The 27,499-nt window shown below is 67.5% G+C and overlaps 1 protein-coding gene across 22 annotated transcripts in view; it reads right to left on the bottom strand.

Moving 5' to 3' along the window:
• Nucleotides 1-3,816: 3,816 nt before the first annotated feature.
• Nucleotides 3,817-27,499, bottom strand: part of PLEC (plectin) — a 198,268-nt gene continuing 174,585 nt past the window's right edge. For all 22 annotated transcript variants that reach the window (XM_089775874.1, XM_089775873.1, XM_089775876.1 and 19 more), the window contains 10 exons: nucleotides 22,088-22,266; nucleotides 20,626-20,764; nucleotides 20,092-20,448; nucleotides 19,915-19,998; nucleotides 19,033-19,137; nucleotides 18,790-18,888; nucleotides 14,274-17,654; nucleotides 6,360-13,428; nucleotides 5,706-5,819; nucleotides 3,817-3,843 (listed from right to left, as the gene is read on the bottom strand). In XM_089775874.1, coding sequence (XP_089632000.1) covers nucleotides 7,114-13,428; nucleotides 14,274-17,654; nucleotides 18,790-18,888; nucleotides 19,033-19,137; nucleotides 19,915-19,998; nucleotides 20,092-20,448; nucleotides 20,626-20,764; nucleotides 22,088-22,266 — 10,659 coding nt within the window. In that variant the 3' untranslated portion in view covers nucleotides 3,817-3,843; nucleotides 5,706-5,819; nucleotides 6,360-7,113. The remainder of the gene's footprint in view (nucleotides 3,844-5,705; nucleotides 5,820-6,359; nucleotides 13,429-14,273; nucleotides 17,655-18,789; nucleotides 18,889-19,032; nucleotides 19,138-19,914; nucleotides 19,999-20,091; nucleotides 20,449-20,625; nucleotides 20,765-22,087; nucleotides 22,267-27,499) is intronic.

Here is a 27,499-nt window from a genome sequence, read left to right on the forward strand (position 1 = left end):
CCCAGGGGAGGGGGCGCGGAGGCACCGCAGTGCTGGGACCCAGGGGGGGGGGGGCGCGGAGGCACCGCAGTGCTGGGACCCAGGGGAGGGGGCGCGGAGGCACCGCAGTGCTGGGACCCAGGGGAGGGGGGCGAGGAGGCACCGCAGTGCTGGGACCCGGGGGGGGGGGCGAGGAGGCACCGCAGTGCTGGGACCCGGGGGGGGGGGGGCGCGGAGGCACCGCAGTGCTGGGACCCGGGGGGGGGGGGGGCGGAGGCACCGCAGTGCTGGGACCCGGGGGGGGGGGGGGCGCGGAGGCACCGCAGTGCTGGGACCCAGGGGAGGGGGCGCGGAGGCACCGCAGTGCTGGGACCCAGGGGAGGGGGCGCGGAGGCACCGCAGTGCTGGGACCCTGGGGAGGGGGCGCGGAGGCACCGCAGTGCTGGGACCCAGGGGAGGGGGCGCGGAGGCACCGCAGTGCTGGGACCGGGGGAGGGGGCGCGGAGGCACCGCAGTGCTGGGACCCTGGGGAGGGGTCGCGGAGGCACCGCAGTGCTGGGACCCAGGGGAGGGGGGCGCGGAGGCACCGCAGTGCTGGGACCCTGGGGAGGGGGCGCGGAGGCACCGCAGTGCTGGGACCCAGGGGAGGGGGCGCGGAGGCACCGCAGTGCTGGGACCCAGGGGAGGGGGCGCGGAGGCACCGCAGTGCTGGGACCCGGGGGAGGGGGCGCGGAGGCACCGCAGTGCTGGGACCCAGGGGAGGGGGCGCGGAGGCACCGCAGTGCTGGGACCCAGGGGAGGGGGCGCGGAGGCACCGCAGTGCTGGGACCCGGGGGAGGGGGCGCGGAGGCACCGCAGTGCTGGGACCCTGGGGAGGGGTCGCGGAGGCACCGCAGTGCTGGGACCCGGGGGAGGGGGCGCGGAGGCACCGCAGTGCTGGGACCCAGGGGAGGGGGCGAGGAGGCACCGCAGTGCTGGGACCCAGGAGAGGGGGGCGCGGAGGCACCGCAGTGCTGGGACCCAGGGGAGGGGGGCGCGGAGGCACCGCAGTGCTGGGACCCAGGGGAGGGGGGCGCGGAGGCACCGCAGTGCTGGGACCCAGGGGAGGGGGGCGCGGAGGCACCGCAGTGCTGGGACCCAGGGGAGGGGGCGAGGAGGCACCGCAGTGCTGGGACCCAGGGGAGGGGGGCGCGGAGGCACCGCAGTGCTGGGAGCCAGGGGAGGGGGCACGGAGGCACCGCAGTGCTGGGACCCAGGGGAGGGGGCGAGGAGGCACCGCAGTGCTGGGACCCAGGGGAGGGGGCACGGAGGCACCGCAGTGCTGGGACCCAGGGGAGGGGGCGCGGAGGCACCGCAGTGCTGGGACCCAGGGGAGGGGGCGCGGAGGCACCGCAGTGCTGGGACCCAGGGGAGGGGGCGCGGAGGCACCGCAGTGCTGGGACCCGGGGGAGGGGGCGCAGAGGCACCGCAGTGCTGGGACCCAGGGGGGGGGGCGCGGAGGCACCGCAGTGCTGGGACCCAGGGGAGGGGGCGCGCAGGCACCGCAGTGCTGGGACCCAGGGGAGGGGGCGCGGAGGCACCGCAGTGCTGGGAGCCAGGGGAGGGGGCGCGGAGGCACCGCAGTGCTGGGACCCAGGGGAGGGGGCGCGGAGGCACCGCAGTGCTGGGACCCGGGGGAGGGGGCGCGGAGGCACCGCAGTGCTGGGACCCAGGGGAGGGGGGCGAGGAGGCACCGCAGTGCTGGGACCCAGGGGAGGGGGGCGCGGAGGCACCGCAGTGCTGGGACCCGGGGGGGGGGGGCGCGGAGGCACCGCAGTGCTGGGACCCAGGGGAGGGGGCGCGGAGGCACCGCAGTGCTGGGACCCGGGGGAGGGGGCGAGGAGGCACCGCAGTGCTGGGAGCCAGGGGAGGGGGCGCGGAGGCACCGCAGTGCTGGGACCCAGGGGAGGGGGCGCGGAGGCACCGCAGTGCTGGGAGCCCGGGGGAGGGGGCGAGGAGGCACCGCAGTGCTGGGACCCGGGGAGGGGGCGCGGAGGCACCGCAGTGCTGGGAGCCAGGGGAGGGGGGCGCGGAGGCACCGCAGTGCTGGGACCCGGGGGAGGGGGCGCGGAGGCACCGCAGTGCTGGGACCCGGGGGAGGGGGGCGCGGAGGCACCGCAGTGCTGGGACCCAGGGGAGGGGGCGCGGAGGCACCGCAGTGCTGGGACCCGGGGGAGGGGGCGCGGAGGCACCGCAGTGCTGGGACCCAGGGGAGGGGGCGCGGAGGCACCGCAGTGCTGGGAGCCAGGGGAGGGGGCGAGGAGGCACCGCAGTGCTGGGACCCAGGGGAGGGGGGCGCGGAGGCACCGCAGTGCTGGGAGCCAGGGGAGGGGGGCGCGGAGGCACCGCAGTGCTGGGACCCGGGGGAGGGGGCGCGGAGGCACCGCAGTGCTGGGACCCAGGGGAGGGGGGCGCGGAGGCACCGCAGTGCTGGGACCCAGGGGAGGGGGCGCGGAGGCACCGCAGTGCTGGGACCCGGGGGAGGGGGCGCGGAGGCACCGCAGTGCTGGGACCCAGGGGAGGGGGCGCGGAGGCACCGCAGTGCTGGGACCCAGGGGAGGGGGGCGAGGAGGCACAGCAGTGCTGGGAGCCAGGGGAGGGGGCGAGGAGGCACCGCAGTGCTGGGAGCCAGGGGAGGGGGCGAGGAGGCACCGCAGTGCTGGGACCCGGGGGGGGCGCGGAGGCACCGCAGTGCTGGGACCCGGAGGGGGCGCGGAGGCACCGCAGTGCTGGGACCCGGGGGGGGCGCGGAGGCACCGCAGTGCTGGGACCCAGGGGAGGGGGCGCGGAGGCACCGCAGTGCTGGGAGCCCGGGGGAGGGGGCGTGGAGGCACCGCAGTGCTGGGAGCCCGGGGGGGCGCGGAGGCACCGCAGTGCTGGGACCCGGGGGAGGGGGCGCGGAGGCACCGCAGTGCTGGGAGCCCGGGGGAGGGGGCGTGGAGGCACCGCAGTGCTGGGACCCAGGGGAGGGGGGCGCGGAGGCACCGCAGTGCTGGGACCCAGGGGAGGTGCAAGACAGGCCGCAGGGAGCCTTTTGGGGAGCAGGCAGCTGCCGGGGAGGTCCTGGCGCAGGCCGGGGGGGCTGGGAACAGAGCACGCAGAGCTGCGCCCAGCTTCGGGTAAATAAACTCCTTTACTGCCCCCTGCCAGAGGCCTGGGCCCATACTGCATGTTTTACAGACACTTCGGGTATATACACGTCGGGTGTAGTGTTCTGCCCCAAACAGAGAGATGCGCTCGGCGTTAGCCCCTGCGGCCCAGAACAGAAGCCAGCGGGAGCCTGGGAGCGGCCCCTGGCCCCGGCTGCACCGTGGCCCGGAATGGCCCGTTAGGAAGCATGCGAAGCCACCAGGGAGCGACGCGGGGGGATGACTGACATGGCGCAATGAGAGTGGGGGGGAGAAATGGGTTTGAATCCACACGCGGGGGGGCTGCTGGAACTTGGCACGTGCCCGTCTGCCCGTTGCTGGGGGGAGGGGAAAGGCCGCCAGAGGTCTGGGTCCCGGGTCTGGGGAAGAGCTGGCGGGCCCTGACGCCAGGCAGGCCACGGGGAGCGGGACAGAGCAGGCAGCAAGCCGTCCCTCGGGCCCCCGTCCGTGCCGTGCTGCAGTTCTCCGGAGCAGCCCGGCGCCGCACTGCATGGGCCAGGTCCGGGGGAGATCAGCTCCCAGCGCTGCACAGTCCACGTGGCTTTGCCCAGACGCCTGCAGGGGGGCTCCCCTCGGTCTCTGACCCGCCCGCTGGCAAGCGCAAAGGGAGGGGGCGTTCTCCGGGCTGCCCCTTCCCCCCAGCTCTGGGCATGGGCTCCTCGGACGTCCAGCAACACTAAAATCAAGTGAAGACAACAAAGGGTGGGATGAGACACGAGGGTCCGGCCATGAGATGACGCCCCCCGCCCCGAGCCAAGGAAGCTGCACAGAGACGCTGGCCCATGACCCACAGCCCTCCCCCACCAAGCTGGCACCCCGGCCGCGCCGAGGAGAGACCACAGACGGCCCGACACCGCGGTTCACTGCAGGGCCCAGAACTGAGAGCAAAGCAATAACCATGAGCTGGTGTGTGTGGAACCAGCCCGGGCCCAATGGCTCTGATGCTTGTCGGCACCAGGGCCCCGGAGCCTGGGGAGCGCTATTTCAGGGGGCCAGAAAGCCCAGGTTCCGGAGCCTGGGGGGGCGCTATTTCAGGGGGCCAGAAAGCCCAGGTTCCGGAGCCTGGGGGAGCGCTATTTCAGGGGGCCAGAAAGCCCAGGTTCCGGAGCCTGGGGGGGCGCTATTTCAGGGGGCCAGAAAGCCCAGGTTCCGGAGCCTGGGGGGGCGCTATTTCAGGGGGCCAGAAAGCCCAGGTTCCGGAGCCTGGGGGGGCGCTATTTCAGGGGGCCAGAAAGCCCAGGTTCCGGAGCCTGGGGGGGCGCTATTTCAGGGGGCCAGAAAGCCCAGGTTCCAGAGCCTGGGGGAGCGCTATTTCAGGGGGCCAGAAAGCCCAGGTTCCGGAGCCTGGGGGGGCGCTATTTCAGGGGGCCAGAAAGCCCAGGTTCCGGAGCCTGGGGGGGCGCTATTTCAGGGGGCCAGAAAGCCCAGGTTCCGGAGCCTGGGGGGGCGCTATTTCAGGGGGCCAGAAAGCCCAGGTTCCGGAGCCTGGGGGGGCGCTATTTCAGGGGGCCAGAAAGCCCAGGTTCCGGAGCCTGGGGGAGCGCTATTTCAGGGGGCCAGAAAGCCCAGGTTCCAGAGCCTGGGGGAGCGCTATTTCAGGGGGCCAGAAAGCCCAGGTTCCGGAGCCTGGGGGAGCGCTATTTCAGGGGGCCAGAAAGCCCAGGATCCGGAGCCTGGGGGGCGCTATTTCAGGGGGCCAGAAAGCCCAGGATCCGGAGCCTGGGGGAGCGCTATTTCAGGGGGCCAGAAAGCCCAGGATCCGGAGCCTGGGGGGCGCTATTTCAGGGGGCCAGAAAGCCCAGGTTCCGGAGCCTGGGGGAGCGCTATTTCAGGGGGCCAGAAAGCCCAGGTTCCGGAGCCTGGGGGAGCGCTATTTCAGGGGGCCAGAAAGCCCAGGAATCGGAGCCTGGGGGAGCGCTATTTCAGGGGGCCAGAAAGCCCAGGTTCCGGAGCCTGGGGGAGCGCTATTTCAGGGGGCCAGAAAGCCCAGGTTCCGGAGCCTGGGGGAGCGCTATTTCAGGGGGCCAGAAAGCCCAGGTTCCGGAGCCTGGGGGAGCGCTATTTCAGGGGGCCAGAAAGCCCAGGTTCCGGAGCCTGGGGGAGCGCTATTTCAGGGGGCCAGAAAGCCCAGGTTCCGGAGCCTGGGGGAGCGCTATTTCAGGGGGCCAGAAAGCCCAGGTTCCAGAGCCTGGGGGAGCGCTATTTCAGGGGGCCAGAAAGCCCAGGTTCTGGAGCCTGGGGGAGCGCTATTTCAGGGGGCCAGAAAGCCCAGGTTCCGGAGCCTGGGGGAGCGCTATTTCAGGGGGCCAGAAAGCCCAGGTTCCGGAGCCTGGGGGAGCGCTATTTCAGGGGGCCAGAAAGCCCAGGATCCGGATCCTGGGGGAGCGCTATTTCAGGGGGCCAGAAAGCCCAGGTTCCGGAGCCTGGGGGAGCGCTATTTCAGGGGGCCAGAAAGCCCAGGTTCCGGAGCCTGGGGGGCGCTATTTCAGGGGCCCCACCAACCCAGGCTCCAGACAGAGACTCAAGAGGTGACATTACCTGTGTGGAGGAGCACGGCCGAGAAGCTGCTGAGTCCAGGGCACCCTGCGAGAGCCAGCTAAGGAATTCTCCCAGCGCCGAGGGGACCTCGTGGGTGCGGCTGGGAAAAGCCGTCTGGCAGAGAGAGAACAGCGTTACGGGGGAAGGCAGGAGAGAAACGAAAGGAAAAGGAATCCAGGTGAGAAAGGAAAGTAAGAATCCGAGGAACTCGCCGCCGCGCGAGACGGCCCCGGAAACCGGCCTCTTGCCTGGGGTCCAGGTAAGACGCTCAGCAGGACCTGGTTAGCAAAGGGGGGTGTCTGGCAGGCTGCCCCGCTGCAGGGACCCGGCGTGCCGAGCCCGAGTTCTGAGAACTGCCTGGCAGTTCACTAGCCTGGGGACTGAGTCTAAGACCCAGCCTTGTACAGGGCACTTCCCAGATACACAGAGACCGACAGACAGACCCATGCAGACATCAGCCCCGGCTCCCAGCAGCACCCAGCAACGCAGGCTCCCCCGCAATCAGGGCTGGCAAAGCGAAGCGGGAGGGGAGGGGCAGGGGGAACAAGCAGCTGCAGGAGGCGGCCCAGGTGCCAAGTAAAACCTCCGGAGGCCGTGGAGCAGAGAGGCAGCAGGCTCTGGGCAAGCGGGCAGACGGCCCCGGCAAGCACTTACAGTCTGTGCTGAGCCCCAGCGGCTGTGCAGCGCTCGGACGCCTGCCAAAGGCCGGCAGCACGGCTCCAGGCAACGGCTCCAGAGCTGGTGTGGAGGCGGCTGTCCCGGGCCTGTGCCCAGTCCAGGTGCAAGGCCACAGGCTTTTCCCGCCTCTCCTGCCAGCGCGTGGGAAGAGGGGAGGGCAGCTGGAGCTGGCAGAGTTAATACAAGGTCATTCGCTGGCTGGGTGTTGGAAGGGTCCGCCTGCTTGATGCTCAGCGGGGCTGGTTTTGTCTCCTCTGCGAGGGCTGGAGCCGGAGGGGAGCGCTGGGTTCCGGAGCCGGAGGGGGAGTGCTGGGTTCCAGAGCTGGAGGGGAGCGCTGGGTTCCGGAGCCGGAGGGGGAGCGCTGGGTTCCGGAGCCGGAGCCGGAGGGGGAGTGCTGGGTTCCGGAGCCAGAGGGGGAGCGCTGGGTTCCGGAGCCAGAGGGGAGCGCTGGGTTCCGGAGCCGGAGGGGGAGCGCTGGGTTCCGGAGCCGGAGGGGGAGCGCTGGGTTCTGGAGCCGAAGGGGAGCGCATCCTCTCTCTTCGCTAACTATACAAATACTGTCCCGACAATCGTATATATTAATATCTATGAGTCTCCTCTTTGGATTAGCCGGCAGGCACTGCTTTGGGTTAAAGGGGTGCTGAGCCAGTAGCTTTGCCACATGCAGAGCAGGAGCAACGGGAAGGTTCCTCGGTGTGTTGGGGGGTTGGGGCAGGCAGGGAGGGGGCTCTATGCCATAATCGGCCGAGGCCCCTGCAGTTGCAGGAGCTTCCTGTTTGCTTCGCAGCCACAGCTCCCCAGGAGGCTGGCCAAGGAGCCGGCGGGTTCTGCAGCATCCACAGGGCCTGAGGCGTATCGGCGCCCGTAGCTGGAGGAGGAGTAGGAGGAGGAAGAGAAGGTCATGGAGAAGCCAGAGCCAGTGGCATCGACGCTCCCTCGCCTGGAGCCTGATCTAGATCCCGTTCGGGAGCCCGACCGCGAGCCAGAGGTGGAGCCAGAGCCGCTGACGTTGTAGGGGCTGTAGTACCCTTTGCTGGACTGGGAGGAAGCTTCCAGCAGGCGCAGGCCTGTTCCCTCCTCAACCATGCTCCTGTCCAGGGCCTCCTTGTAGGAAATCTTGAGTTTCGTCTTGGGGCAGGTGAGGTACTTGGAGTAGGTGTTGACGTCACGTAGCTTTTGGGCCGTGCGCGTGTCGATCGTGCCCTTCTGCAGCGCCTCATCCAGCGCGACCCGGCCTGGCGCGTCGGGCTCGATCAGCCCCCCCGTCAGGTACTGCACCTCCAGGAACCGCTGGCCCGCTTCGTAGTACAGCCAGCCCTTCTTCAAGGCTTGGGCGGCCGACATCCTCGTCTTGGTTCTCGGGTCCTCGAAGCCGTAGAAGGCCTTCTGGGCGAGGTTGATCCGATCCACCATGATTTTGTCAACCAGGCCCTTGTTGACTGCGTCGGCCACCGAGAATTTCTCCCCAGTGCTGGGGTCGATGATGCCCCCCGTGCAGGCCTGGGACTCCAGCAGCCTCTGCCCAGTGATGTTGTCCACCAGGTTGCGGTGCATGGCCTCCGTGATGGATACTTTCTCCAGCGTGTCCGTGTCCAGGATCCCAGCAATGGGCCCGGTCTCTTCAGCAGGGTCGCTCCAGGATGTCAGTTGAGCTCTCGCAGGGGCTGGGCTTATGGGGTAGGAGGAGGAGGAGCCGACGGAGGAGGATCGCGATCGGAAGCCACTCATGTTCCCGGAGAGCATGTCTGCGAACTCGGTGATGGACAGGGTGCCGGAGCGATACTGGTCAAGGGCAGACTGGTCAATCAGGCCCTTGGCGATGGCGTCGTCGATGTCGTACTGCCGCCCAGACCGTCTGTCGATGATCATGGACTTCACCACCCCGTCCGAGGAGGAGATGGTGATCTCTTCCCACTCGCACTCTTGCTCTGAGAGTTCCAGGTAGGTCTGGTGGTCAATGAGGCCTTTGCGGTAGGCTTCATACACAGACATCTCCTTGCCCGTCTCGGGGTCGACAATCACCACCCTGCGCTTGCGGACAGATGACTTGGACGAGGTCTTTCTCTCCCGCTTCTTCTCCTTCAGAGGCAGCAGGCACAGCCCGGTCTCGGGGTCGGTGATGCACCGCTCCATGAGCTGCAGGTAGGTCAGGTTCTCCTCGGTGTTGGGGTCGAAAAAGCCCTTGGTGTCATCGCTGGGGTCCAGGAGGATCTCGTTCATCTCCTGGTCGAACAGGCCCCGCAGGTAGGCCATCTCCACAGGCAGGCGGTGGCTTTCTTCTGGATCGATGATGCCGCCCGTGGCGATCTGGGCCTCTAGCAAACGGATCCCATGATCTTTCAGGATCAGGCCCTTCTTCATGGCCTGGAAGAGGGAGATGAGCTTGCCCGAATAGGGGTCTTTGTAACCGGTCACTGCCCTCTCTGCCGACAGCAGCTTGTCCTTGAACTCTGGGCCCACGATGCCCATGCGCACGGCCTCCTCCACGGTCAGCTTGAGGCCCTTGATGGGGTCGATCACGTACCCGGTGGCTGCCTGGGCCTCCAAGAGCTCAAAAGCGGTGCCGGGCCGGATGATGCCCTTCTTCATGGCTTGGTACACGGAGAGCCGCTCCTTGGTGGAGTCCACGAAGACCCCCGAGATGCAGCTGGTGCCCTCCAGGAACTTCTGCAGGCTTTTGGAGACTTCTTCGATGGAGGTCAAGCCCTCCTGGAGGCGCTGGGCGGTCGCCTCGTCCATGACCTGGGAGCGGACCAGCTCCTCCACAGTGATCTGCTTCCGCAGGCCCCGGAAGGTCAGCTTCCGCGTGTCGCACAGAGGCAGCAGCATCTGGCCGCTGTTCTCGTCCTTCCTGCACCGCTTCAGGAGCTGCACGTAACTGAGCTTCTCGTCCGTGGAGGGGTCCACGTAGCTCCGGACCTCGCTGGGCTCCGACAGCCGGTCGCACGTCTCCTTGTTGAAGAAGCCACGCTGATAGGCCACCTCCAGGGGCAGGTGGAAGCCCAGGAAGGGGTCGATGATGCCGCCGGTGGCCAGCTGAGCGTCCAGCAGCCGGAGGCCCTCCTCGTCAGGGATCAGATCCTTCTTCATGGCCTGGAAGAGGGAGATCTTCTGCTCGCTGTAGGGGTCCCGATAGCCGGTCACTGCCCTCTCTGCAGACAGCAGCCGGTCGTGGATTTCCGGCCCCACCAGGCCTTTCCTGACGGCCTCGTCTACCGTCAGCATCTCGTTCTTCACGGGGTCGATCATGAAGCCAGTGGCAGCCTGGGCCTCCAGCAGGCAGCGGGCTGCCTCCGGGCTGATCAGCCCTTTCTTGAGGGCGTGGTAGACACTGAGCTTCTGCTTGGTGCTGGGGACGTAGATGCCAGCGACGCAGCCGGTTCCGTACAGGTGTTTCCAGACGGTCTCTACCTCCAGGATCTCTCGGATGGTCTTGGAGCCCTGTTTCAGCAGGTTGTATATCTCCAGCGAGATGATCCGGGCCTCATAGAGGTCGTCGGCAGTGATGCGGCGCCGGACGAAGTCGTAAGAGGTCAGGTCCTGCTGCCGGACGATCTCGGTCTTCTCGATGATCTCGATGATGATGATGATCATGCGCTCCTTGGAGACCTTGCCGGAGCGGAACTCTTCCAGCAGCCGCTTCCGCTGCTCCTCGGGGATGAGGTCTGACTGCATGATCTCCCACAGGGACATGGAGGCGCCGGCCATGCTGCCCGCAGGGATGCTGACCTGCGTTTCCTCAAACGCTTTCCGGGTCTCTGCCTCCGTGTACACGTGGGTCGTCTCCACCATCGCAGGCTTCTCTGGCTGCTTCAGCGGCAGGAGATACAGGCCTGTCTCGGGGTCCTCGATGCACCTCTCCAGGAGCTGCAGGTAGGTCAGGTTCTCCTGCGTGTTGGGGTCGAAGAAGCCCTTGGTGTCGTCGCTGGGGTCGGAGAGGATCTGGCTCATCTCCTGGTCGAAGTAGCCCCGCTTGTAGGCCACCTCCACCGGGACGCGGTGGCTGTGCACGGGGTCGATGATGCCGCCGGTGGCGATCTGGGCCTCCAGCAGGCGGATGCCGTGGTCTTTGAGGATCAGCCCTTTTTTCATGGCTTCGAAGAGGGAGATGGTGTTCCCGGAGTAGGGATCCTTGTAGCCAGTGACGGCCTTCTCTGCCGAGAGCAGCTTCTCATGGAGCTCTGGCCCGACCACGCCCGCTTTCACAGCCTCGTTGACACACAGCTTCTGGTTCCTTTCGGGGTCGACCAGGAACCCGCTGGCGGCCTGAGCCTCCAGCAGGGTGAGGGCGGTGCTTGGCCGCAGCAGGTTTCTCTGCATGGCCTCATAGAGGTTCAGCTTCTCCTTCGTGTCCTCCACGTAGACGCCGGCGATGCAGTCGCTGCCCCGCAGGTACCTCTTCACCGCGTCCGTCTCGGAGAGGTCTTTCACCGACCGCTTGCCTTCCTGGAGCTGCTCGTACTGCACTTTGCTCAGGACCCTGGACTCCAGCAGCTCGCTAGCAGGCACAGGCACACGGAGGCCACTGAACATCAGCTTCTCCTGCTTCTTGCCCTCCGTTTCCTCAATGATGGTGATCATTATCTTGATGATCTTCTCCACGGTGACCTTGCCGGTCTTGTACTGACGCAGCAGCTCCCGCCGCTGCTCCTCGGTGAAATACTCCGAGTGGATCAGCTCCCAGATAGTCACCGTCCTGCCTTTCAGGCTGCCCGCTGGGACGTCCAGGGTCGCCCTGCCCAAGGACTCCTTGGCCTGGCTGTCAGTGTAGACCTGCTCTTGCTGCGACAGGATGGCCTGGTCGGAGAGGGGCAGCAGGCAGAGGCCGGTCTGCTTGTCCGGGCGGCATTTCTTCTGCAGCTGGGCGTAGGTCAGGCTCTCCTGCGTGTTGGGGTCATAGAAGGCCTTGGTGTCGACGCTGGGAGCGGACAGGGCCTTGCTTGTCTCCTGGTCGAAGTAGCCCCGCTTACAGGCCACATCAAGCGGCAGGCGGTGGCTGTTCACAGGGTCCACGATGCCACCGGTGGCCAGCTGTACGTCCAGCAGGCGGGTGCCGGCGTCACTGGGGATCAGTCCCTTCTTCAGCGCTTGGAACAGGGACACAGTCTGTCCAGTGTATGGATCTTTGTAGCCAGTCACTGCCCTCTCTGCGGACAGCAGCTTCTCGTGGAACTCGGGCCCGACGACCCCGGCCCTCACTGCCTCGTCCACCGAGAGCCTCTCGTTCCTAACGGGGTCGATGATGAACCCCGTGCCTGCCTGGGCCTCCAGCAGAGGCAGGGCCACCTCTGGCTTCAGCAGGTTCCTCTTCAGGGCGTCGTAGAGTGCGAACTTCTGCCCCGTTGACTCCACCAGGACGCCAGCAATGGTGTCAGTGCCCTTCAGGTACCTCTTTATGGCGTCCATGTCGGCCACGTCCCTCACGGCCTTCTTGCCCTGCTGCAGCTGGCTGTAGAGATCTTGGTCGAGGATGCTGCTGTCCAGCAGCTCGGCGGCAGGGACGGCAGCGCGGAGCCCTTCGAAGCACAGCTGGCTCTTCTTCTCGCTCTCCTCCACCACGGTGATGACGATCCTGATGATCTTCTCCACGGTGATCTTGCCGGTCTTGTACTGCCGCAGCAGGTCCCGCCGCTGCTCCTCTGTGAAATACTCCGAGTTGATGATCTCCCAGATGGTCACTGTCTTCCCCTTGAACGCGCCGAAGGGGGCAGACACCGTGGCTTTCTTGAAAACGTCTTTGGCCTCTTGGTCCGTGTAGACCAGGTCCCCTGCTCTGGCCGCCCTGTCGGTGAGCGGCAAGAGGCAGAGCCCCGTCTCAGGGTCAGTCACACACCTCTCCATCAGCTGCATGTAGGTCAGGTTCTCCTGCGTGTTGGGGTCGAAGAAGCCCTTGGTGTCGTCGCTGGGGTCGGAGAGGATCTGGCTCATCTCCTGGTCAAAGTAGCCCCGCTTGTAGGCCACCTCCACCGGGACGCGGTGGCTGTGCACGGGGTCGATGATGCCGCCGGTGGCGATCTGGGCCTCCAGCAGGCGGATGCCGTGGTCCTGGACGATGAGGCCTTTGCTCATGGCCTGGAAGAGGGAGATCTTGTCTCCGGTGTAGGGGTCTCTGTATCCGGTCACCGCCCTCTCGGCCGAGAGCATTTTATTGTGCAGCTCGGGCCCAATCACTCCCTCCCTCACCGCCTCGCTCACGGGCAGCCGCTTGTTTCTCTCCGGGTCAATTATGAAGCCGGAGGCAGCTTGTGCTTCTAGCAGGATGAGCGCCGTGCCGGGGCTCAGCAGCTGTTTCTTCATGGCCTTGTAGATGCTCATCGTCTCATTGGTGGGCTTAACCAGCAAGCCGGCGATGCTGCTGCGGCCCTGCAGGTACCTGCTGATGTCGTCCCGCTGCCCCAGCTCCGTCACGGTCACCGTCCCTCTCACCAGCTTGTCCAAGAGCTCCGGGCCCAGGATGCCGGCCTCCACCAGCTTCTCCGCAGACACCTTCTGCCGGATGCCCTGAAAGGCGAACTCGGGCTGCCCGCCGTCCACGGCGTCTCTGCCATTGGGCACCGCGCTGGGCAGAACCAGCTGTGTGGGCGAAATCGCTGCCTCCTCAGGAAGGGCGTCCGTCTGGATCATGATCTCTCGCGTCTGGGCCAGCGCGGTCCTGTGCTGCTCCTGCAGCTGCTCCAGGGTCTCCCTGAGCTTCCGGTTTTCCTCTGCAAGAAGCTTCTCTTGCTGCTGCCGCTGCTTTTCCAGCTGCTGCAGCTCCTCCTGCTTGCGTCGGACACTGTCCTCCGCTTCCTTCTGCTTCTTCTGCGCCTCCTCCAAGGTGGCCGCCAGCTGCTGCTTCTCCTGCTCCATCTGCTTCTGCTGCCGCTCCCGCTCCGCCTTCAGGTGCTGAGATTTGTCCACCTCGTCTCTGAACAGCTTCTCCAGCTTGGCTTTCTCCTCCTCGATGAACCTCTCCCTCTGCAGCAGGGAGCCCTTCTCCGACAGGAAGCTCTGCTGCAGGATCTGTGTCTCCTGACGGAGCTGCTCTTGCTGAGCCGTCTGCATCTAGAGCAGGGAAGGGAAAAGAAAGAAAGAGCTTTTAGGCCACAGCCCACGCCCCCCAGAACGGGAGCAGGCAGGGCCGGCCAGCAGGAAAACCTTTGGGGGTACATCTGTCCGTCGGACTCCCGGCCAGGACCACGGGCGAGGTTAGGGGTGGCACTGGCTGTCCCCCCGGCCGGGCGCTAGTGTTAGCAGGGTGGGGTGGGCGGAGGCCGGCGTCACTGCCCGGGGTTAGAGAAGCAGGAGAAGGGCCCGTTGGGGTCAACACAGCTAGTCATGCTCCACTGCGCCTCCCTGCCCCTCGTGTGCCCAGAGCGAGGGGCATGGGAACGCTGTGCCTCTAGGAGACAGGCGGGCATGCACGGCGCAGACTTGGCCGCTCCTGAGCAGCGTCTGCCACCCCTAGGAACAGACGAGTGGCACCCTCTGGGGCCGGAGCCGGGGGCGCTGTACGTCGCACACCGGTGCACGCCTGCGAGCTGCACGTGTGCTCACGGGGGCTGCAGGAGCACGGCTAAGAGCCTGGGTCCCTGAGAAGTTTTCTAGGGCACTTTAGTGACCTGGGAGCACAAGTCCCCAGGAGCCAGTGGCACTTGTGCGGCTGAACCGTGGAAGTGCTTTTGAAAATCGCGCCCCTGTCTATGAGCACGGCCCCTCTGAGGCTGAACCCCGGCGGCCCTGGGGCCAGGCCGAGAGGGCCTGCGGATGCCGGGTCGCTAAGGGAGCTGGCTGGCATTTCAAGGGCAGTCACTGTCCGAGCGCCCCCTGGGCCTGCCCTCCTGCGTGGTCAGCCCGCTCAGGGAGCAAAGGGGGGACCCCCAGCATTACCGTCACAGGAAAACCCCTACCTCTTCAGATCTCTGCTGCAGCAGCTCCGCCTCCCGCTTCAGCTTCTCCTTCTCCCGCTCCAGCTCCGCGATGGCTCTCTTCAGGTTCTCCGCGTCCTTGTCGCTCTGCTGCCTCTGGATCTCCAGCGTCTGCACCAGCGTCATCTTCTCCTGGGTGCTCAGCTCCGTCCTGTGCAGCTTGGCGCTGATCTCCTCCGCCTGCTTCTTGAACCGCTTGGCGTCGTCCTCAGCCTTGGCCTGGGCCATGCTCATCTCGGCCACCTGCAGCTTGAGGCGCTCGGCCTCGGCCGCGATGTCCAGCTGCCGCTTGCGCTCGTCCTCCAGCAGCTTCTGGAAGCCCTCGGTCTCCTCGGCCAGGAGCTGCTGCATCTGCTCTTTGTCCTCCTGGAGCTTCTTGGCGTGCTCCTGCGCGAGCTCCTTCTGCCTCTGCAGCATCTCAGCCTCCGCCTTCAGCCGTGTGGCCTCCTGCACGGCCTGCATCTTCTCCTTCAGCATCTTCTCTGCCAGCGCCCGCTGCTGTGCCAGGTCGTCCTCCGCCAGCTTCCGCATGCGGGCAGCCTCCTGCGCCTCCACGCTCAAGCGCGCGGCCTCCTCCGCCACCTGCTTCATCTTCTCAGCCTCCTCCGCCAGGAACCTCTGGGTGTTGTCCTTGTCCTTCAGGATCAGCACCTTGTTCTCCTGCTCGATCCGGGCCTTCAGCTTGAGCAGCTCCTCCATCTGGATCTTCACCTTGAAGAGCTCTTCCTCCACCTGGGCCTTCTGCCTCATGGCCTCCGTCACCTCCTCCTTCAGCCGCTGCAGCTCCTCGTCCAGGATGCTCTTCTGGTGGTCCGTCTCCTCCAGCTGCAGCTTGACCTTGGTCAGCTCCTGCTCCACCTGGGCCTTCTGCCTCAGCGTCTGCTCCGCAAACTTCTTGTGCTTCTCCATCTCGGCGTCGGCCAGCTGCTTCTGCTTCAGCGCCGCCTGCTCGGCCTGGGCCCTCTTGGCCGCCTCCAGCTCGGCCTCCTTCCGCAGCTTCTCAGCTGCCCCCTGGGCCTTGGCCTTGGCCTGCGCTTCCTCCTCCGCTCGCTGCTTCAGGCGCTCTGCCTCCTCCACCTGCTGCCGGGAGAGGGAGGCGTCCTGCTCGGCCTTGACGCGGGCAAACTCGGCCTCCTCCGCGGCTTTCTTGGCCTTCTCGGCCTCCTCCCTCAGCTTGTCCAGGATGCTCTGTTCCTGGCGCCGTGTCTGCAGCAGCTCCTGCTCCTTCTGCTGCACGGCGGCCAGGTGGGCCTTCTCCTCAGCCTGGATCCGCTTCTGAGCCGCCTCCTGGGCCAGCTGGATCTGCCTCTCGGACTCCTTCTCGGCCAGCTCCTTCTGCCGCTTGGCCTCCTCCACCTTGGCTCTCAGGCGCTCCACCTCCTCCTGGGCCGCTTTGCGCTGCCGGCCAGCCTCCTGCTCCGCAGCCAAGATCTTCTTCACCTTCTCCTCCGCCTCCCGGCGGCGGGACTCCTCCTCCAGGGCCAGCTGCCGCTGCTTCTCGGCCTCCTGCTCGGCCTTCTCCCGGCTGCGCTGGGTCTCCTCCGCGCTGCTCCGGATCCTGCTCAGCTCCAGCTCCAGGTCTGTCTTGCCCACCGACGCCTTCTCGAAGTTGATCTTGAGGATGCGGATCTCCTCCTCGATGAGGCGCCGCTGCCTCAGCGTGTCGTCCACGATGCTCTTCTGCCGCTCCAGCTCGGTGTCGGACGACTTCTTCAGCAGGGCGATCTTCTCCTCGATGTCCTGCTTGTGCTGGCCGGCCTGCTCCTCCAGCAGCTTGCGCTGGTAGGCCTCGTCCTCCGCCAGCCGCCTCAGGCGCTCGTTCTCCGCCTCCTTCTCCTTCAGGGCGATCTCGGCCTCTGTCTTCAGCCGGGAGGCTTCGCTGATGGCCGCCAGCTTCTCCTTCAGGATCCTCTCGGCCTCGGCTCGCTGCCGGGCTGCCTCCTCCTCCGCCAGCTGCCGCTGCCGCTTGGCCTCCTCCGACAGGGCGCGCAGCCGAGCCGCCTCCTCGGCAAGCTCCCGCAGCTTGCTGGCCTCGGCCTCCAGCCTCTGCTTGGACTTCTCGCTGGTGGACCGGGACTCCTCCTCCGTCTTGGCCTTGCTCTGCAGCAGGATCTCCATCTCGGCACGCAGCTTGGCCAGCTCCTCCTCCACCTCCTGCCGCCGGTGAATGGCCTCGCTGATCTCCGCCTTGAGGCGGAAGAGCTCCTCCTCCAGCAGCAGGCGCTGCTGCTCCCTGTTCTCCATCTCCGCCTTCAGCCGGATCAGCTCCTGCTCCGCCGAGAACTTCTGCTGGGCGGTGCCCTCCGCCAGCTTCCGCTGCTTCTCCAGCTCCTCCTCGGCCAGCTCCTTCTGCCGCAGGGCAGACTCCTCCATCTTGGCCCGCTTCCGGGCCTCACGCTCCGCATCCTCCTTCTGCTTCTCAGCCTCCTCCTGTGCCAGGCTCTTCTTGTGGGCCACCTCCTCTGCCTGCAGCCGGAGGCGCAGGGCCTCGTTCGCCTTCTGCCGCCACCGCTCCAGCTCCTTCTCTGCCTCCTCCCTGGACTTCTCCGCCTCCAGCTGCTGCTTCTTCAGGCGCTCGGCCTCCTCCTGCAGGTGGGTGACTGTGATGTGCTCCTGCTTCAGGGACAGCTCCAGCTGAGCCGTCTTTTCGGCGAAGGACAGGCGCTTGCTCTGGAGCTCGGTCGCCGCGCTCTTCTGCGCCACTTCGTGAGCCACCTGGATCTGCCGCTCCTTCTCCAGCTCCGCCTGCTTCATGCGCCTCTCCGCCTCCTCCGCCTGCGCGCGCAGCCTCTCCAGGGCCTCCAGGGCCTTCTGCTTCTCTCGAGCAGCATCCTTCTCTGCTTGCACCTTGTGCCCCAGCTCCTCCTCCGCCTCCCGCTTCTTCTGCGCCTCCTCCTTCACCTGCCTGCGCAGGCGCTCGGCCTCCTCCTGGGCCAGCTTCTTCTGCCGCTCGGCCTCCTCGGCCCGGGCCCGCAGCTCCCGCAGCTCGCCCTCCGCACTGCTCTTCTGCTGCTCCGAGGTCTCCAGCTGCAGGCGGATGATGCGGATCTCCTCTTCCACCCGCTTGCGGCTGTGCTCCACCTCCTCGATCAGCTTGTCCTTGGACTTCATCTGGGTGTCCGAGTTCTGCTTCAGCTGCAGCAGCTCCTGCTGGATGTTCTGCTTCTGCTGCTCGGCGTCCACCGCCACCACCTGCCTGCGGGACACCTCCTCGTGCATGCGGCGCTGCAGCTCCTGCGCCTCCTGCTCCGCCTGTGCCTTGGCTTTGGCGTGCGCCTCTGCCAGCTGCCTCTGCTTCTCCAGCTGGGCCTCCACCTCCGCCAGCCGCTGCCTCTCCTGCTCCTTCAGCTTGGCCGCCGCTCTCTGCAGGGGAGAAGGCAACATCACCACGGCCCCCGGGCCCCGCTGCGCGCCCGCCGGGAATGGGCAGGGGTGGAGGATGTGGCAGGAGGATGGCCCAGCCCCTGGCTCCCCCGTGAGCTGGCTTCGGGAAGACGCCGGACAGACAGAGGAACACGCCACTTAGCACGGGGGACAGATGCACACAGCAAGCGCGGGCCTGGGCGGGAAGCAGGCTGAGCAGACAATGGAGCACAAGCCAGGCCCACGCAAATGAGACAGGAAGCTAGCAGCCTGGCCCCTTCGCCGTGCCCACTGCAGGCCCTCCCCAGCCCAGGTGGCGAGCTGCCCCCGCGCCCCCCCAGGAAGCCGCCTCTCTGCAGGCCCCGCACAAAAGCAACAGCTGCAGAAAAGTGTGGGCGGTCGTCTCGGGGCGGGAACCCAGCCGGCTGCCGGGGCAGCGGAGAGGGGGAGCGGGGAGCGGGCAGCCGGCATCAGCGGCCCGTGGAGGGAGCCCGAGTCCTGGCCGGGCTGCCCAGCTGGCCCCGCAGCGCCCTGGCGGCCATGCACGCAGAAAGGAGCCCAGCAAGGGCGCAGGAAACGCTGCTGCCGACACCCAGATTTACAGCGGCAAGGGAGGCCTGGGGGTTGTTTCTCTCCCTGAGTCCTGCCAAGCTCTGACCAAGAGCCTGAGGCTTCCCCGGCAAGGAGCCTGGCTGGGAGAGGGGCCGGGCGCAGTGAGCAGGTGCTGGGAGCAGGCTGCCTGTGGCCATGTGGGGCGGAGAGGGGGCGGAGGGAGGCATGCGCAGAGCGAGTACCTGGTGCAGAAGGGTCAGAGTCATCCTGGCTTTTTACCCTCCATTAGATCCCAACCAACACAAACCCCCAGACAAAGCGCCGGCACCGGCTCCTCTTCCGGGGCGGAAACGAAGAACGAGAGAGGTTACAGCAGAGAGCAGACGAGCCCGCGGCAGGACGCGGCCCCCGGGCCGAGTGGATCTGGGAAGTGCCAGCGCCGGGCAGCGCGGGTTAGAGGCCGGGCCGGGCGTTAGTGGGGGCGGGCGCTACACACGGACCACGTGCCTTGCTGTCATGGAAGGGAGCGAGACCCACGCGCCAGGTTCATGCCAGGCCCCCGCCCGCCCGCCCGCCCGCCTACCTCCTCCTCCTCCAGCCGCCGCAGGGTCTCGCTGATGAACTTGATGTACTGGCTGGTGAGCGTGGTCAGCTCGCTGTACTGCGTCCGCAGGTCCACGTACTGCAGCGGGAAACACGGGTCAGGAGACGCCCGCGGCCAAGCCCCTCCCATGGCTCCTGGCACCGGGCCCCAGCCCCACAGGCAGCCCGCCCGCCGCTCGGGCCCGGGGCAGCTGCCCGCACTCTGCGCCGCGGAGCCCCTCACCTCCTGGATCACGCTGTCGGACGCAGACTGCACCTTGGGCTTCTTGGCTGGGGAAGCCACCGGCTCCACCTGGGCCTTGTACGTCACCAGCTGCAGCTCGTAATCCTGGGGAGAGGAGCCAGCGTCAGAGGCTGGGGCACTGTAGGCCCAGCTAGCCCAGGGCCCTGCCTGCCCACCCACCGCGCCAGCGCCGGGCCCCGAGGGAGGGTCCTAGCCCTGGCAAACAGAGGCCAGGGAGAGACCGACAGAGCCTGGGAGCCGGAGACCGGGGGCTCTGCTAGCGACGGCACCTGGGGACCCCCGACCCTGCACCCCCGTCCCCAGCCGGATCTGGCTCCGCCAGGGAGCAGAGCCGAAGGTTTATTGCTTCTCAGCGACCCGGCACAGGAGGGTGGGCAGAGCCGTAGTTCCCTGGGGGGAAGGGTTCACAGGCCCCACAAGCCCATCTTGCTCTAGGTCTGCTTCCTTCATCTTCCCCACTCCAAGGGCGCCCCTTGTCCCAGTCCCGGGTCACTCCACCCCCCAGGCACCCCCCCTCCCCTGCCGCCTTTGTTCAAACTCCTTCCTCTGGCCAGGTGGGACGTTGCTGGGCCATGGCCTACGCCCCCCGGGCCGTGCTACACACACGCACACGGCCTCTGCAGAGCAGCACCGGCCAGTAGGGGTCACCCACAGCCCAGCCCAGCAACCAGCCAGCGCCCCACCCAGGGCCGCACGAGTGGACAGCCCCCCACGTCACAACACATTCCTGGGACACAGCAGTACCCGGGCTCCCGCCCACCCTCGCCTGCCAGGCCCCAGTGGGCGTAGCTCTGCCACGCGAGACACGGCCCGGGCAGGCCAGGACGCAGCGTGGCGGGGGCGGGAGCCCGGGGCCCGCACCTTGATGGCATCGATGTACTGCTTGGCGTATTTCTGGCACTCGTCCACCTTCTCCCGGTTCCGGTCGCACTCCTCCAAGAGTTTCTGGGGAGAGAGGAGCCGGTCACCCCCGGAGTCCTGGCGCTGGTGGCTTTCCTGCCCCGCCCCCAGCCCCTGCCCCTCGAGGGGCGCTGCTACCTTCTCCTGCAGCAGCTGCTCCCGCACCACCTGGCTGTCGGTGATGGGCACCGCCTGGATCTGCTCCTGCCTGTGCCTGGCGTCCTGGATCCACCGCATGAGCCAGCTGGCGCTGTCCTGGTAGTAGCGCTGCTGACGGCCCAGCTGCTCCAGCTCCCGCTGCCGCAGGTCGATCTGGGCCAGCACGGCCTGCCAGCGCTCCAGCAGCTGCTGGATCCGCTCCCGGTACCGGTCCAGGTCCACGTCCCGCTCGCTGTGGCCCCTCAGCATCCGCTCGTTCACCTCCTTGGCCTTGCCCAGGTCGGACTCCAGGGTCCTGAAGAGGGGCTGGTTCGCGTCCACCTGCCCACGCAGCCTCTGTGGCAGACACGGGCCAGGTTAGCGGCACCCCGCCCCCGGCGCTCTGCTGGGTGTGGCCAATGCAGCGCAGCTGGGCCCCCCACCCCCGGGCTCTTGGCTGCCTGGAGAGCCAGGTCCCTGTCCGGGAAAGGGGAGCTGCAGGAGCTCACCCGGCCCAGGAACCCCCGCTGTTACCTTCAGCTCCGCCCTGTTGGCCTCCAGCTCCTGCCGGTCGGCGGGCACGGCCTGCACGTCCTTCAGCTGCTCCTCAAAGCCCTGCAGCAGCTCCTCCGCCCCCTGCGTGCTGCGGATCACCAGGTTGATGGTCTTCAGCCTGTGGGGGGCAGATTAGCTCACAGGGGGCCCAGGAGACGCATGCGGGGCCCCTCCCACGCCACCCCCGGCCACGCCCGCCGCATGCCACCCAGCAGGCCCCCGGCCACGCCCGCCCCACGCCACCCAGCAGGCCCCACGACACCCAGCAGGCCCCCGGCCACGCACGCCCCATGACACCCAGCAGGCCCCACGACACCCAGCAGGCCCCTGGCCACGCACGCCCCACGCCACCCAGCACGTCCCCGGCCACGCACGCCCCACGCCACCCAGCACGCCCCCGGCCACGCCCGCCCCACGCCACCCAGCAGGCCCCACGACACCCAGCAGGCCCCCGGCCACACACGCCCCATGACACCCAGCAGGCCACACGACACCCAGCAGGCCCCTGGCCACGCACGCCCCATGCCACCCAGCACGTCCCCGGCCACGCCTGCCGCACGCCACCCAGCAGGCCCCCGGCAACGCACGCCCCACGCCAACCCGCACGTCCCCGGCCACGCCTGCCGCACGCCACCCAGCAGGCCCCCGGCAACGCACGCCCCACGCCAACCCGCACGTCCCCGGCCACGCACGCCCCACGCCACCCCGCACGTCCCCGGCCATGCACGCCCCACGCCAACCCGCACGTCCCCGGCCACGCACGCCCCACGCCACCCCGCACGTCCCCGGCCATGCACGCCCCACGCCACCCCGCACGTCCCCGGCCATGCACGCCCCATGCCACCCAGCACGTCCCCGGCCACGCCCGCCGCACGCCACCCAGCAGGCCCCCGGCAACGCACGCCCCACGCCAACCCGCACGTTCCCGGCCACGCACGCCCCACGCCACCCCGCACATCCCCGGCCATGCACGCCCCACGCCAACCCGCATGTCCCCGGCCACGCCAGGTGCACACCCCGCATACCCCCGACCACGCCCACCGCACGCCACCCCGCATGCCCCCAGCCATGCCTGCCGCATGCCACCCTGCACGCCCCCGGCCACGCCTGCTGCTCACCCCCGGCCACACCCGCCCCATGCCACCCCGCACGCCCCCGGCCACACCTGCCGAACACCACCCCGATACCCTTGGGCCCCTCTCGAGTGGGTGCAGGAGGCTGCTGCCTCTTGTCCCACCTCCACCGCACCCCCTTTGCGGCCCCACAGGCCTCTCCACAGAGCCACCAGCGGCCTGGCACCAGAGCAGCTTCTCTGCCCGACAGACAGTGGGGGGGGGCAGACACTGGCTGGGGACACCGTGCGGGGAGGGGCGCCGGGGAGTCCCTGGCGGAACGGACCCGGGGGGAGGGCAGCGTTCAGGCCACGCCCCTCAGCACTCACTTCTCCAGGTAGATGGTGGAGAGGCTGTACACCTGGTCCATCTTCCGGAGCGTGATTTCCAGCTCCGAGCGCAGGACGGGGGCTGAACTCGAGTGCTCTGGCTGGGTCAGCACCTTCTCCGTCCTCTCGCTCACCTTCTCCAGGCTCTTCCGGATGCCCTCCAGCTCCACGTGGATTTGCTACGGGGACGGGGTGGGGCCGTTACTCCAGGGTTAGGGACAGCCGGGTTTCCCACCCCTCCCCAGGGCTGGATTCTGGCGGGAACACACAGAGGACGGCTGCAAGCTCTGGCGCGTTTGCACAAACCCGCAGGCAGCGGGCTGGCTCTGTTGGCGCTGCGAGCCGGCCGGTGCCCTGTTCCATGCTGGGCTGGGCTATACCAGCGTTGCAGGCTGGGCCTGGTGTGGAAGGGCGGCCGGGCCAGCAACAGCAGCACTTGACTGACAATGCACCTGGAGCGGGGCCCGTCTGCCTCGGAGGAACTCTGCTGGGAACGTTCAGACCAGCACGGGGGCAGGGCTGCTGCCAAGTCCTGCCCACGGGACCAGCTCCACCTTGGGAGGTACCGTCCCACGGCCAGAGCAACGGGGTTCCCTCACCGGGCACGGGGCAAAAAGGGGACATGGGGGATGGGTTATATCCTCTCCCCTGTGTGAGGGGGGCTGGGGGGCACAGGGAGCACTGATGTGTCCGAGGGGAGGTGGGGATGGGTTATAACCTCTCCCCTGTGTGAGGGGGGCTGGGGGGCACAGGGAGCACTGGGGTGTCTGAGGGGAGGTGGGGGATGGGTTATATCCTCTCCCCTGTGTGAGGGGGGCTGGGGGGCACAGGGAGCACTGGGGTGTCTGAGGGGAGGTGGGGGATGGGTTATAACCTCTCCCCTGTGTAAGGGGGGCTGGGGGGGAACAGGGAGCACTGGGGTGTCCGAGGGGAGGTGGGGGAGGGGTTAGAACCTCTCCCCTGTATGAGGTGGGGCTGCGGGGGCACAGGGAGCACTGGGGTGAGTGAGGGGAGGTGGGGGATGGGTTATAACCTCTCCCCTGTGTAAGGGGGCTGGGGGGGCACAGGGAGCACTGGGGTGTGTGAGGGGAGGTGGGGGATGGGTTATAACCTCTCCCCTGTGTGAGGGGGGCTGGGGGGCACAGGGAGCACTGGGGTGTCTGAGGGGAGGTGGGGGATGGGTTATAACCTCTCCCCTGTGTAAGGGTGGCTGGGGGGGCACAGGGAGCACTGGGGTGTCTGAGGGGAGGTGGGAGATGGGTTATAACCTCTCCCTGTGTAAGGGGGGCTGGGGGGCACAGGGAGCACTGGGGTGTCTGAGGGGAGGTGGGAGATGGGTTATAACCTCTCCCCTGTGTGAGGGGGGCTGGGGGGGCACAGGGAGCACTGGGGTGTCTGAGGGGAGGTGGGGGATGGGTTATATCCTCTCCCCTGTGTGAGGGGGGCTGGGGGGCACAGGGAGCACTGGGGTGTCTGAGGGGAGGTGGGGGATGGGTTATAACCTCTCCCCTGTGTGAGGGGGCTGGGGGGCACAGGGAGCACTGGGGTGTCTGAGGGGAGGTGGGGGATGGGTTATAATCTCTCCCCTGTGTGAGGGGGCTGGGGGGCACAGGGAGCACTGGGGTGTCTGAGGGGAGGTGGGGGATGGGTTATATCCTCTCCCCTGTGTGAGGGGGGCTGGGGGCACAGGGAGCACTGGGGTGTCTGAGGGGAGGTGGGGGATGGGTTATAACCTCTCCCCTGTGTAAGGGGGGCTGGGGGGGACAGGGAGCACTGGGGTGTCCGAGGGGAGGTGGGGATGGGTTATAACCTCTCCCCTGTGTAAGGGGGCTGGGGGGGCACAGGGAGCACTGGGGTGTGTGAGGGGAGGTGGGGGATGGGTTATAACCTCTCCCCTGTGTGAGGGGGGCTGGGGGGCACAGGGAGCACTGGGGTGTCTGAGGGGAGGTGGGGGATGGGTTATAACCTCTCCCCTGTGTAAGGGTGGCTGGGGGGGCACAGGGAGCACTGGGGTGTCTGAGGGGAGGTGGGAGATGGGTTATAACCTCTCCCCTGTGTAAGGGGGGGCTGGGGGGGCACAGGGAGCACTGGGGTGTCTGAGGGGAGGTGGGGGATGGGTTATAACCTCTCCCCTGTGTGAGGGGGGCTGGGGGGCACAGGGAGCACTGGGGTGTGTGAGGGGAGGTGGGGGATGGGTTATATCCTCTCCCCTGTGTGAGGGGGGCTGGGGGGGCACAGGGAGCACTGGGGTGTCTGAGGGGAGGTGGGGGATGGGTTATATCCTCTCCCCTGTGTGAGGGGGGCTGGGGGGCACAGGGAGCACTGGGGTGTCTGAGGGGAGGTGGGGGGATGGGTTATAACCTCTCCCCTGTGTGAGGGGGGCTGGGGGGCACAGGGAGCACTGGGGTGTGTGAGGGGAGGTGGGGGATGGGTTATAACCTCTCCCCTGTGTGAGGGGGGCTGGGGGGCACAGGGAGCGCTGGGGTGTGTGAGGGGAGGTGGGAGATGGGTTATAACCTCTCCCCTGTGTGAGGGGGGCTGGGGGGCACAGGGAGCGCTGGGGTGTGTGAGGGGAGGTGGGGGATGGGTTATAACCTCTCCCCTGTGTGAGGGGGGCTGGGGGCACAGGGAGCACTGGGGTGTCTGAGGGGAGGTGGGGGATGGGTTATAACCTCTCCCCTGTGTAAGGGGGCTGGGGGGCACAGGGAGCACTGGGGTGTCTGAGGGGAGGTGGGAGATGGGTTATAACCTCTGCCCTGTGTGAGGGGGGCTGGGGGGCACAGGGAGCACTGGGGTGTGTGAGGGGAGGTGGGGGATGGGTTATAACCTCTCCCCTGTGTGAGGGGGCTGGGGGGCACAGGGAGCACTGGGGTGTCTGAGGGGAGGTGGGGGATGGGTTATAACCTCTCCCCTGTGTGAGGGGGCTGGGGGCACAGGGAGCACTGGGGTGTCTGAGGGGAGGTGGGGGATGGGTTATAACCTCTCCCCTGTGTGAGGGGGGCTGGGGGGGCACAGGGAGCACTGGGGTGTCTGAGGGGAGGTGGGGGATGGGTTATAACCTCTCCCCTGTGTAAGGGGGCTGGGGGGCACAGGGAGCACTGGGGTGTGTGAGGGGAGGTGGGGGATGGGTTATAACCTCTCCCCTGTGTGAGGGGGCTGGGGGGCACAGGGAGCGCTGGGGTGTGTGAGGGAAGGTGGGGGATGGGTTATAACCTCTCCCCTGTGTGAGGGGGGCTGGGGGGCACAGGGAGCACTGGGGTGTGTGAGGGGAGGTGGGGGATGGGTTATAACCTCTCCCCTGTGTGAGGGGGGCTGGGGGGCACAGGGAACACTGGGGTGTCTGAGGGGAGGTGGGGGAGGGGAGGGGGGATGGGTTATAACCTCTCCCCTGTGTGAGGGGGGCTGGGGGGCACAGGGAGCACTGGGGTGTCTGAGGGGAGGTGGGGGATGGGTTATAACCTCTCCCCTGTGTGAGGGGGCTGGGGGGCACAGGGAGCACTGGGGTGTCTGAGGGGAGGTGGGGGATGGGTTATAACCTCTCCCCTGTGTGAGGGGGGCTGGGGGGCACAGGGAGCACTGGGGTGTCTGAGGGGAGGTGGGGGATGGGTTATAACCTCTCCCCTGTGTGAGGGGGGCTGGGGGGCACAGGGAGCACTGGGGTGTGTGAGGGGAGGTGGCGGATGGGTTATAACCTCTCCCCTGTGTAAGGGGGGCTGGGGGGCACAGGGAGCACTGGGGTGTCTGAGGGGAGGTGGGGATGGGTTATAACCTCTCCCCTGTGTAAGGGGGCTGGGGGGCACAGGGAGCACTGGGGTGTCTGAGGGGAGGGGGGGATGGGTTATATCCTCTCCCCTGTGTGAGGGGGCTGGGGGGCACAGGGAGCACTGGGTGTCTGAGGGGAGGTGGGGGATGGGTTATATCCTCTCCCCTGTGTGAGGGGGGCTGGGGGGCACAGGGAGCACTGGGGTGTGTGAGGGAGGTGGGGGATGGGTTATAACCTCTCCCCTGTGTGAGGGGGGCTGGGGGGCACAGGGAGCACTGGGGTGTCTGAGGGGAGGTGGGGGATGGGTTATATCCTCTCCCCTGTGTAAGGGGGCTGGGGGGCACAGGGAGCACTGGGGTGTCTGAGGGGAGGTGGGGGATGGGTTATAACCTCTCCCCTGTGTGAGGGGGGCTGGGGGGCACAGGGAGCACTGGGGTGTCTGAGGGGAGGTGGGGGATGGCTTATAACCTCTCCCCTGTGTAAGGGGGGCTGGGGGGCACAGGGAGCACTGGGGTGTCTGAGGGGAGGTGGGGGATGGGTTATAACCTCTCCCCTGTGTAAGGGGGGCTGGGGGGGCACAGGGAGCACTGGGGTGTCTGAGGGGAGGTGGGGGATGGGTTATAACCTCTCCCCTGTGTGAGGGGGGCTGGGGGGCACAGGGAGCACTGGGGTGTGTGAGGGGAGGTGGGGGATGGGTTATAACCTCTCCCCTGTGTAAGGGGGCTGGGGGGCACAGGGAGCACTGGGGTATCTGAGGGGAGGTGGGGGATGGGTTATAGCCTCTCCCCTGTGTGAGGGGGGCTGGGGGGGCACAGGGAGCACTGGGGTGTCTGAGGGGAGGTGGGGGATGGGTTATAACCTCTCCCCTGTGTAAGGGGGGCTGGGGGGCACAGGGAGCACTGGGGTGTCTGAGGGGAGGTGGGGGATGGGTTATAACCTCTCCCCTGTGTGAGGGGGGCTGGGGGGCACAGGGAGCACTGGGGTGTCTGAGGGGAGGTGGGGGATGGGTTATAACCTCTCCCCTGTGTGAGGAGGGCTGGGGGGGGGCACAGGGAGCACTGGGGTGTCTGAGGGGAGGTGGGGGGATGGGTTATAACCTCTCCCCTGTGTAAGGGGGGGCTGGGGGGCACAGGGAGCACTGGGGTGTCTGAGGGGAGGTGGGGGATGGGTTATAACCTCTCCCCTGTGTAAGGGGGGGCTGGGGGGCACAGGGAGCACTGGGGTGAGTGAGGGGAGGTGGGGGATGGGTTATAACCTCTCCCCTGTGTAAAGGGAGGTTGGGGGGCACAGGGAACACTGGGGTGTCTGAGGGGAGGTGGGGGATGGGTTATAACCTCTCCCCTGTGTAAGGGGGGGCTGGGGGGCACAGGGAGCACTGGGGTGTCTGAGGGGAGGTGGGGGATGGGTTATAACCTCTCCCCTGTGTAAAGGGAGGTTGGGGGGCACAGGGAGCACTGGGGTGTCTGAGGGGAGGTGGGGGATGGGTTATAACCTCTCCCCTGTGTAAGGGGGGGCTGGGGGGCACAGGGAGCACTGGGGTGTCTGAGGGGAGGTGGGGGATGGGTTATAACCTCTCCCCTGTGTAAGGGGGGGCTGGGGGGGCGCAGGGAGCACTGGGGTGTCTGAGGGAGGTGGGGGATGGGTTATAA

The sequence above is a fragment of the Pelodiscus sinensis genome, chromosome 2, assembly GCF_052426305.1.
Source record: "Pelodiscus sinensis isolate ZL-2025 chromosome 2, ASM5242630v1, whole genome shotgun sequence".
In the NCBI taxonomy this organism is placed as follows: domain Eukaryota; kingdom Metazoa; phylum Chordata; order Testudines; family Trionychidae; genus Pelodiscus; species Pelodiscus sinensis.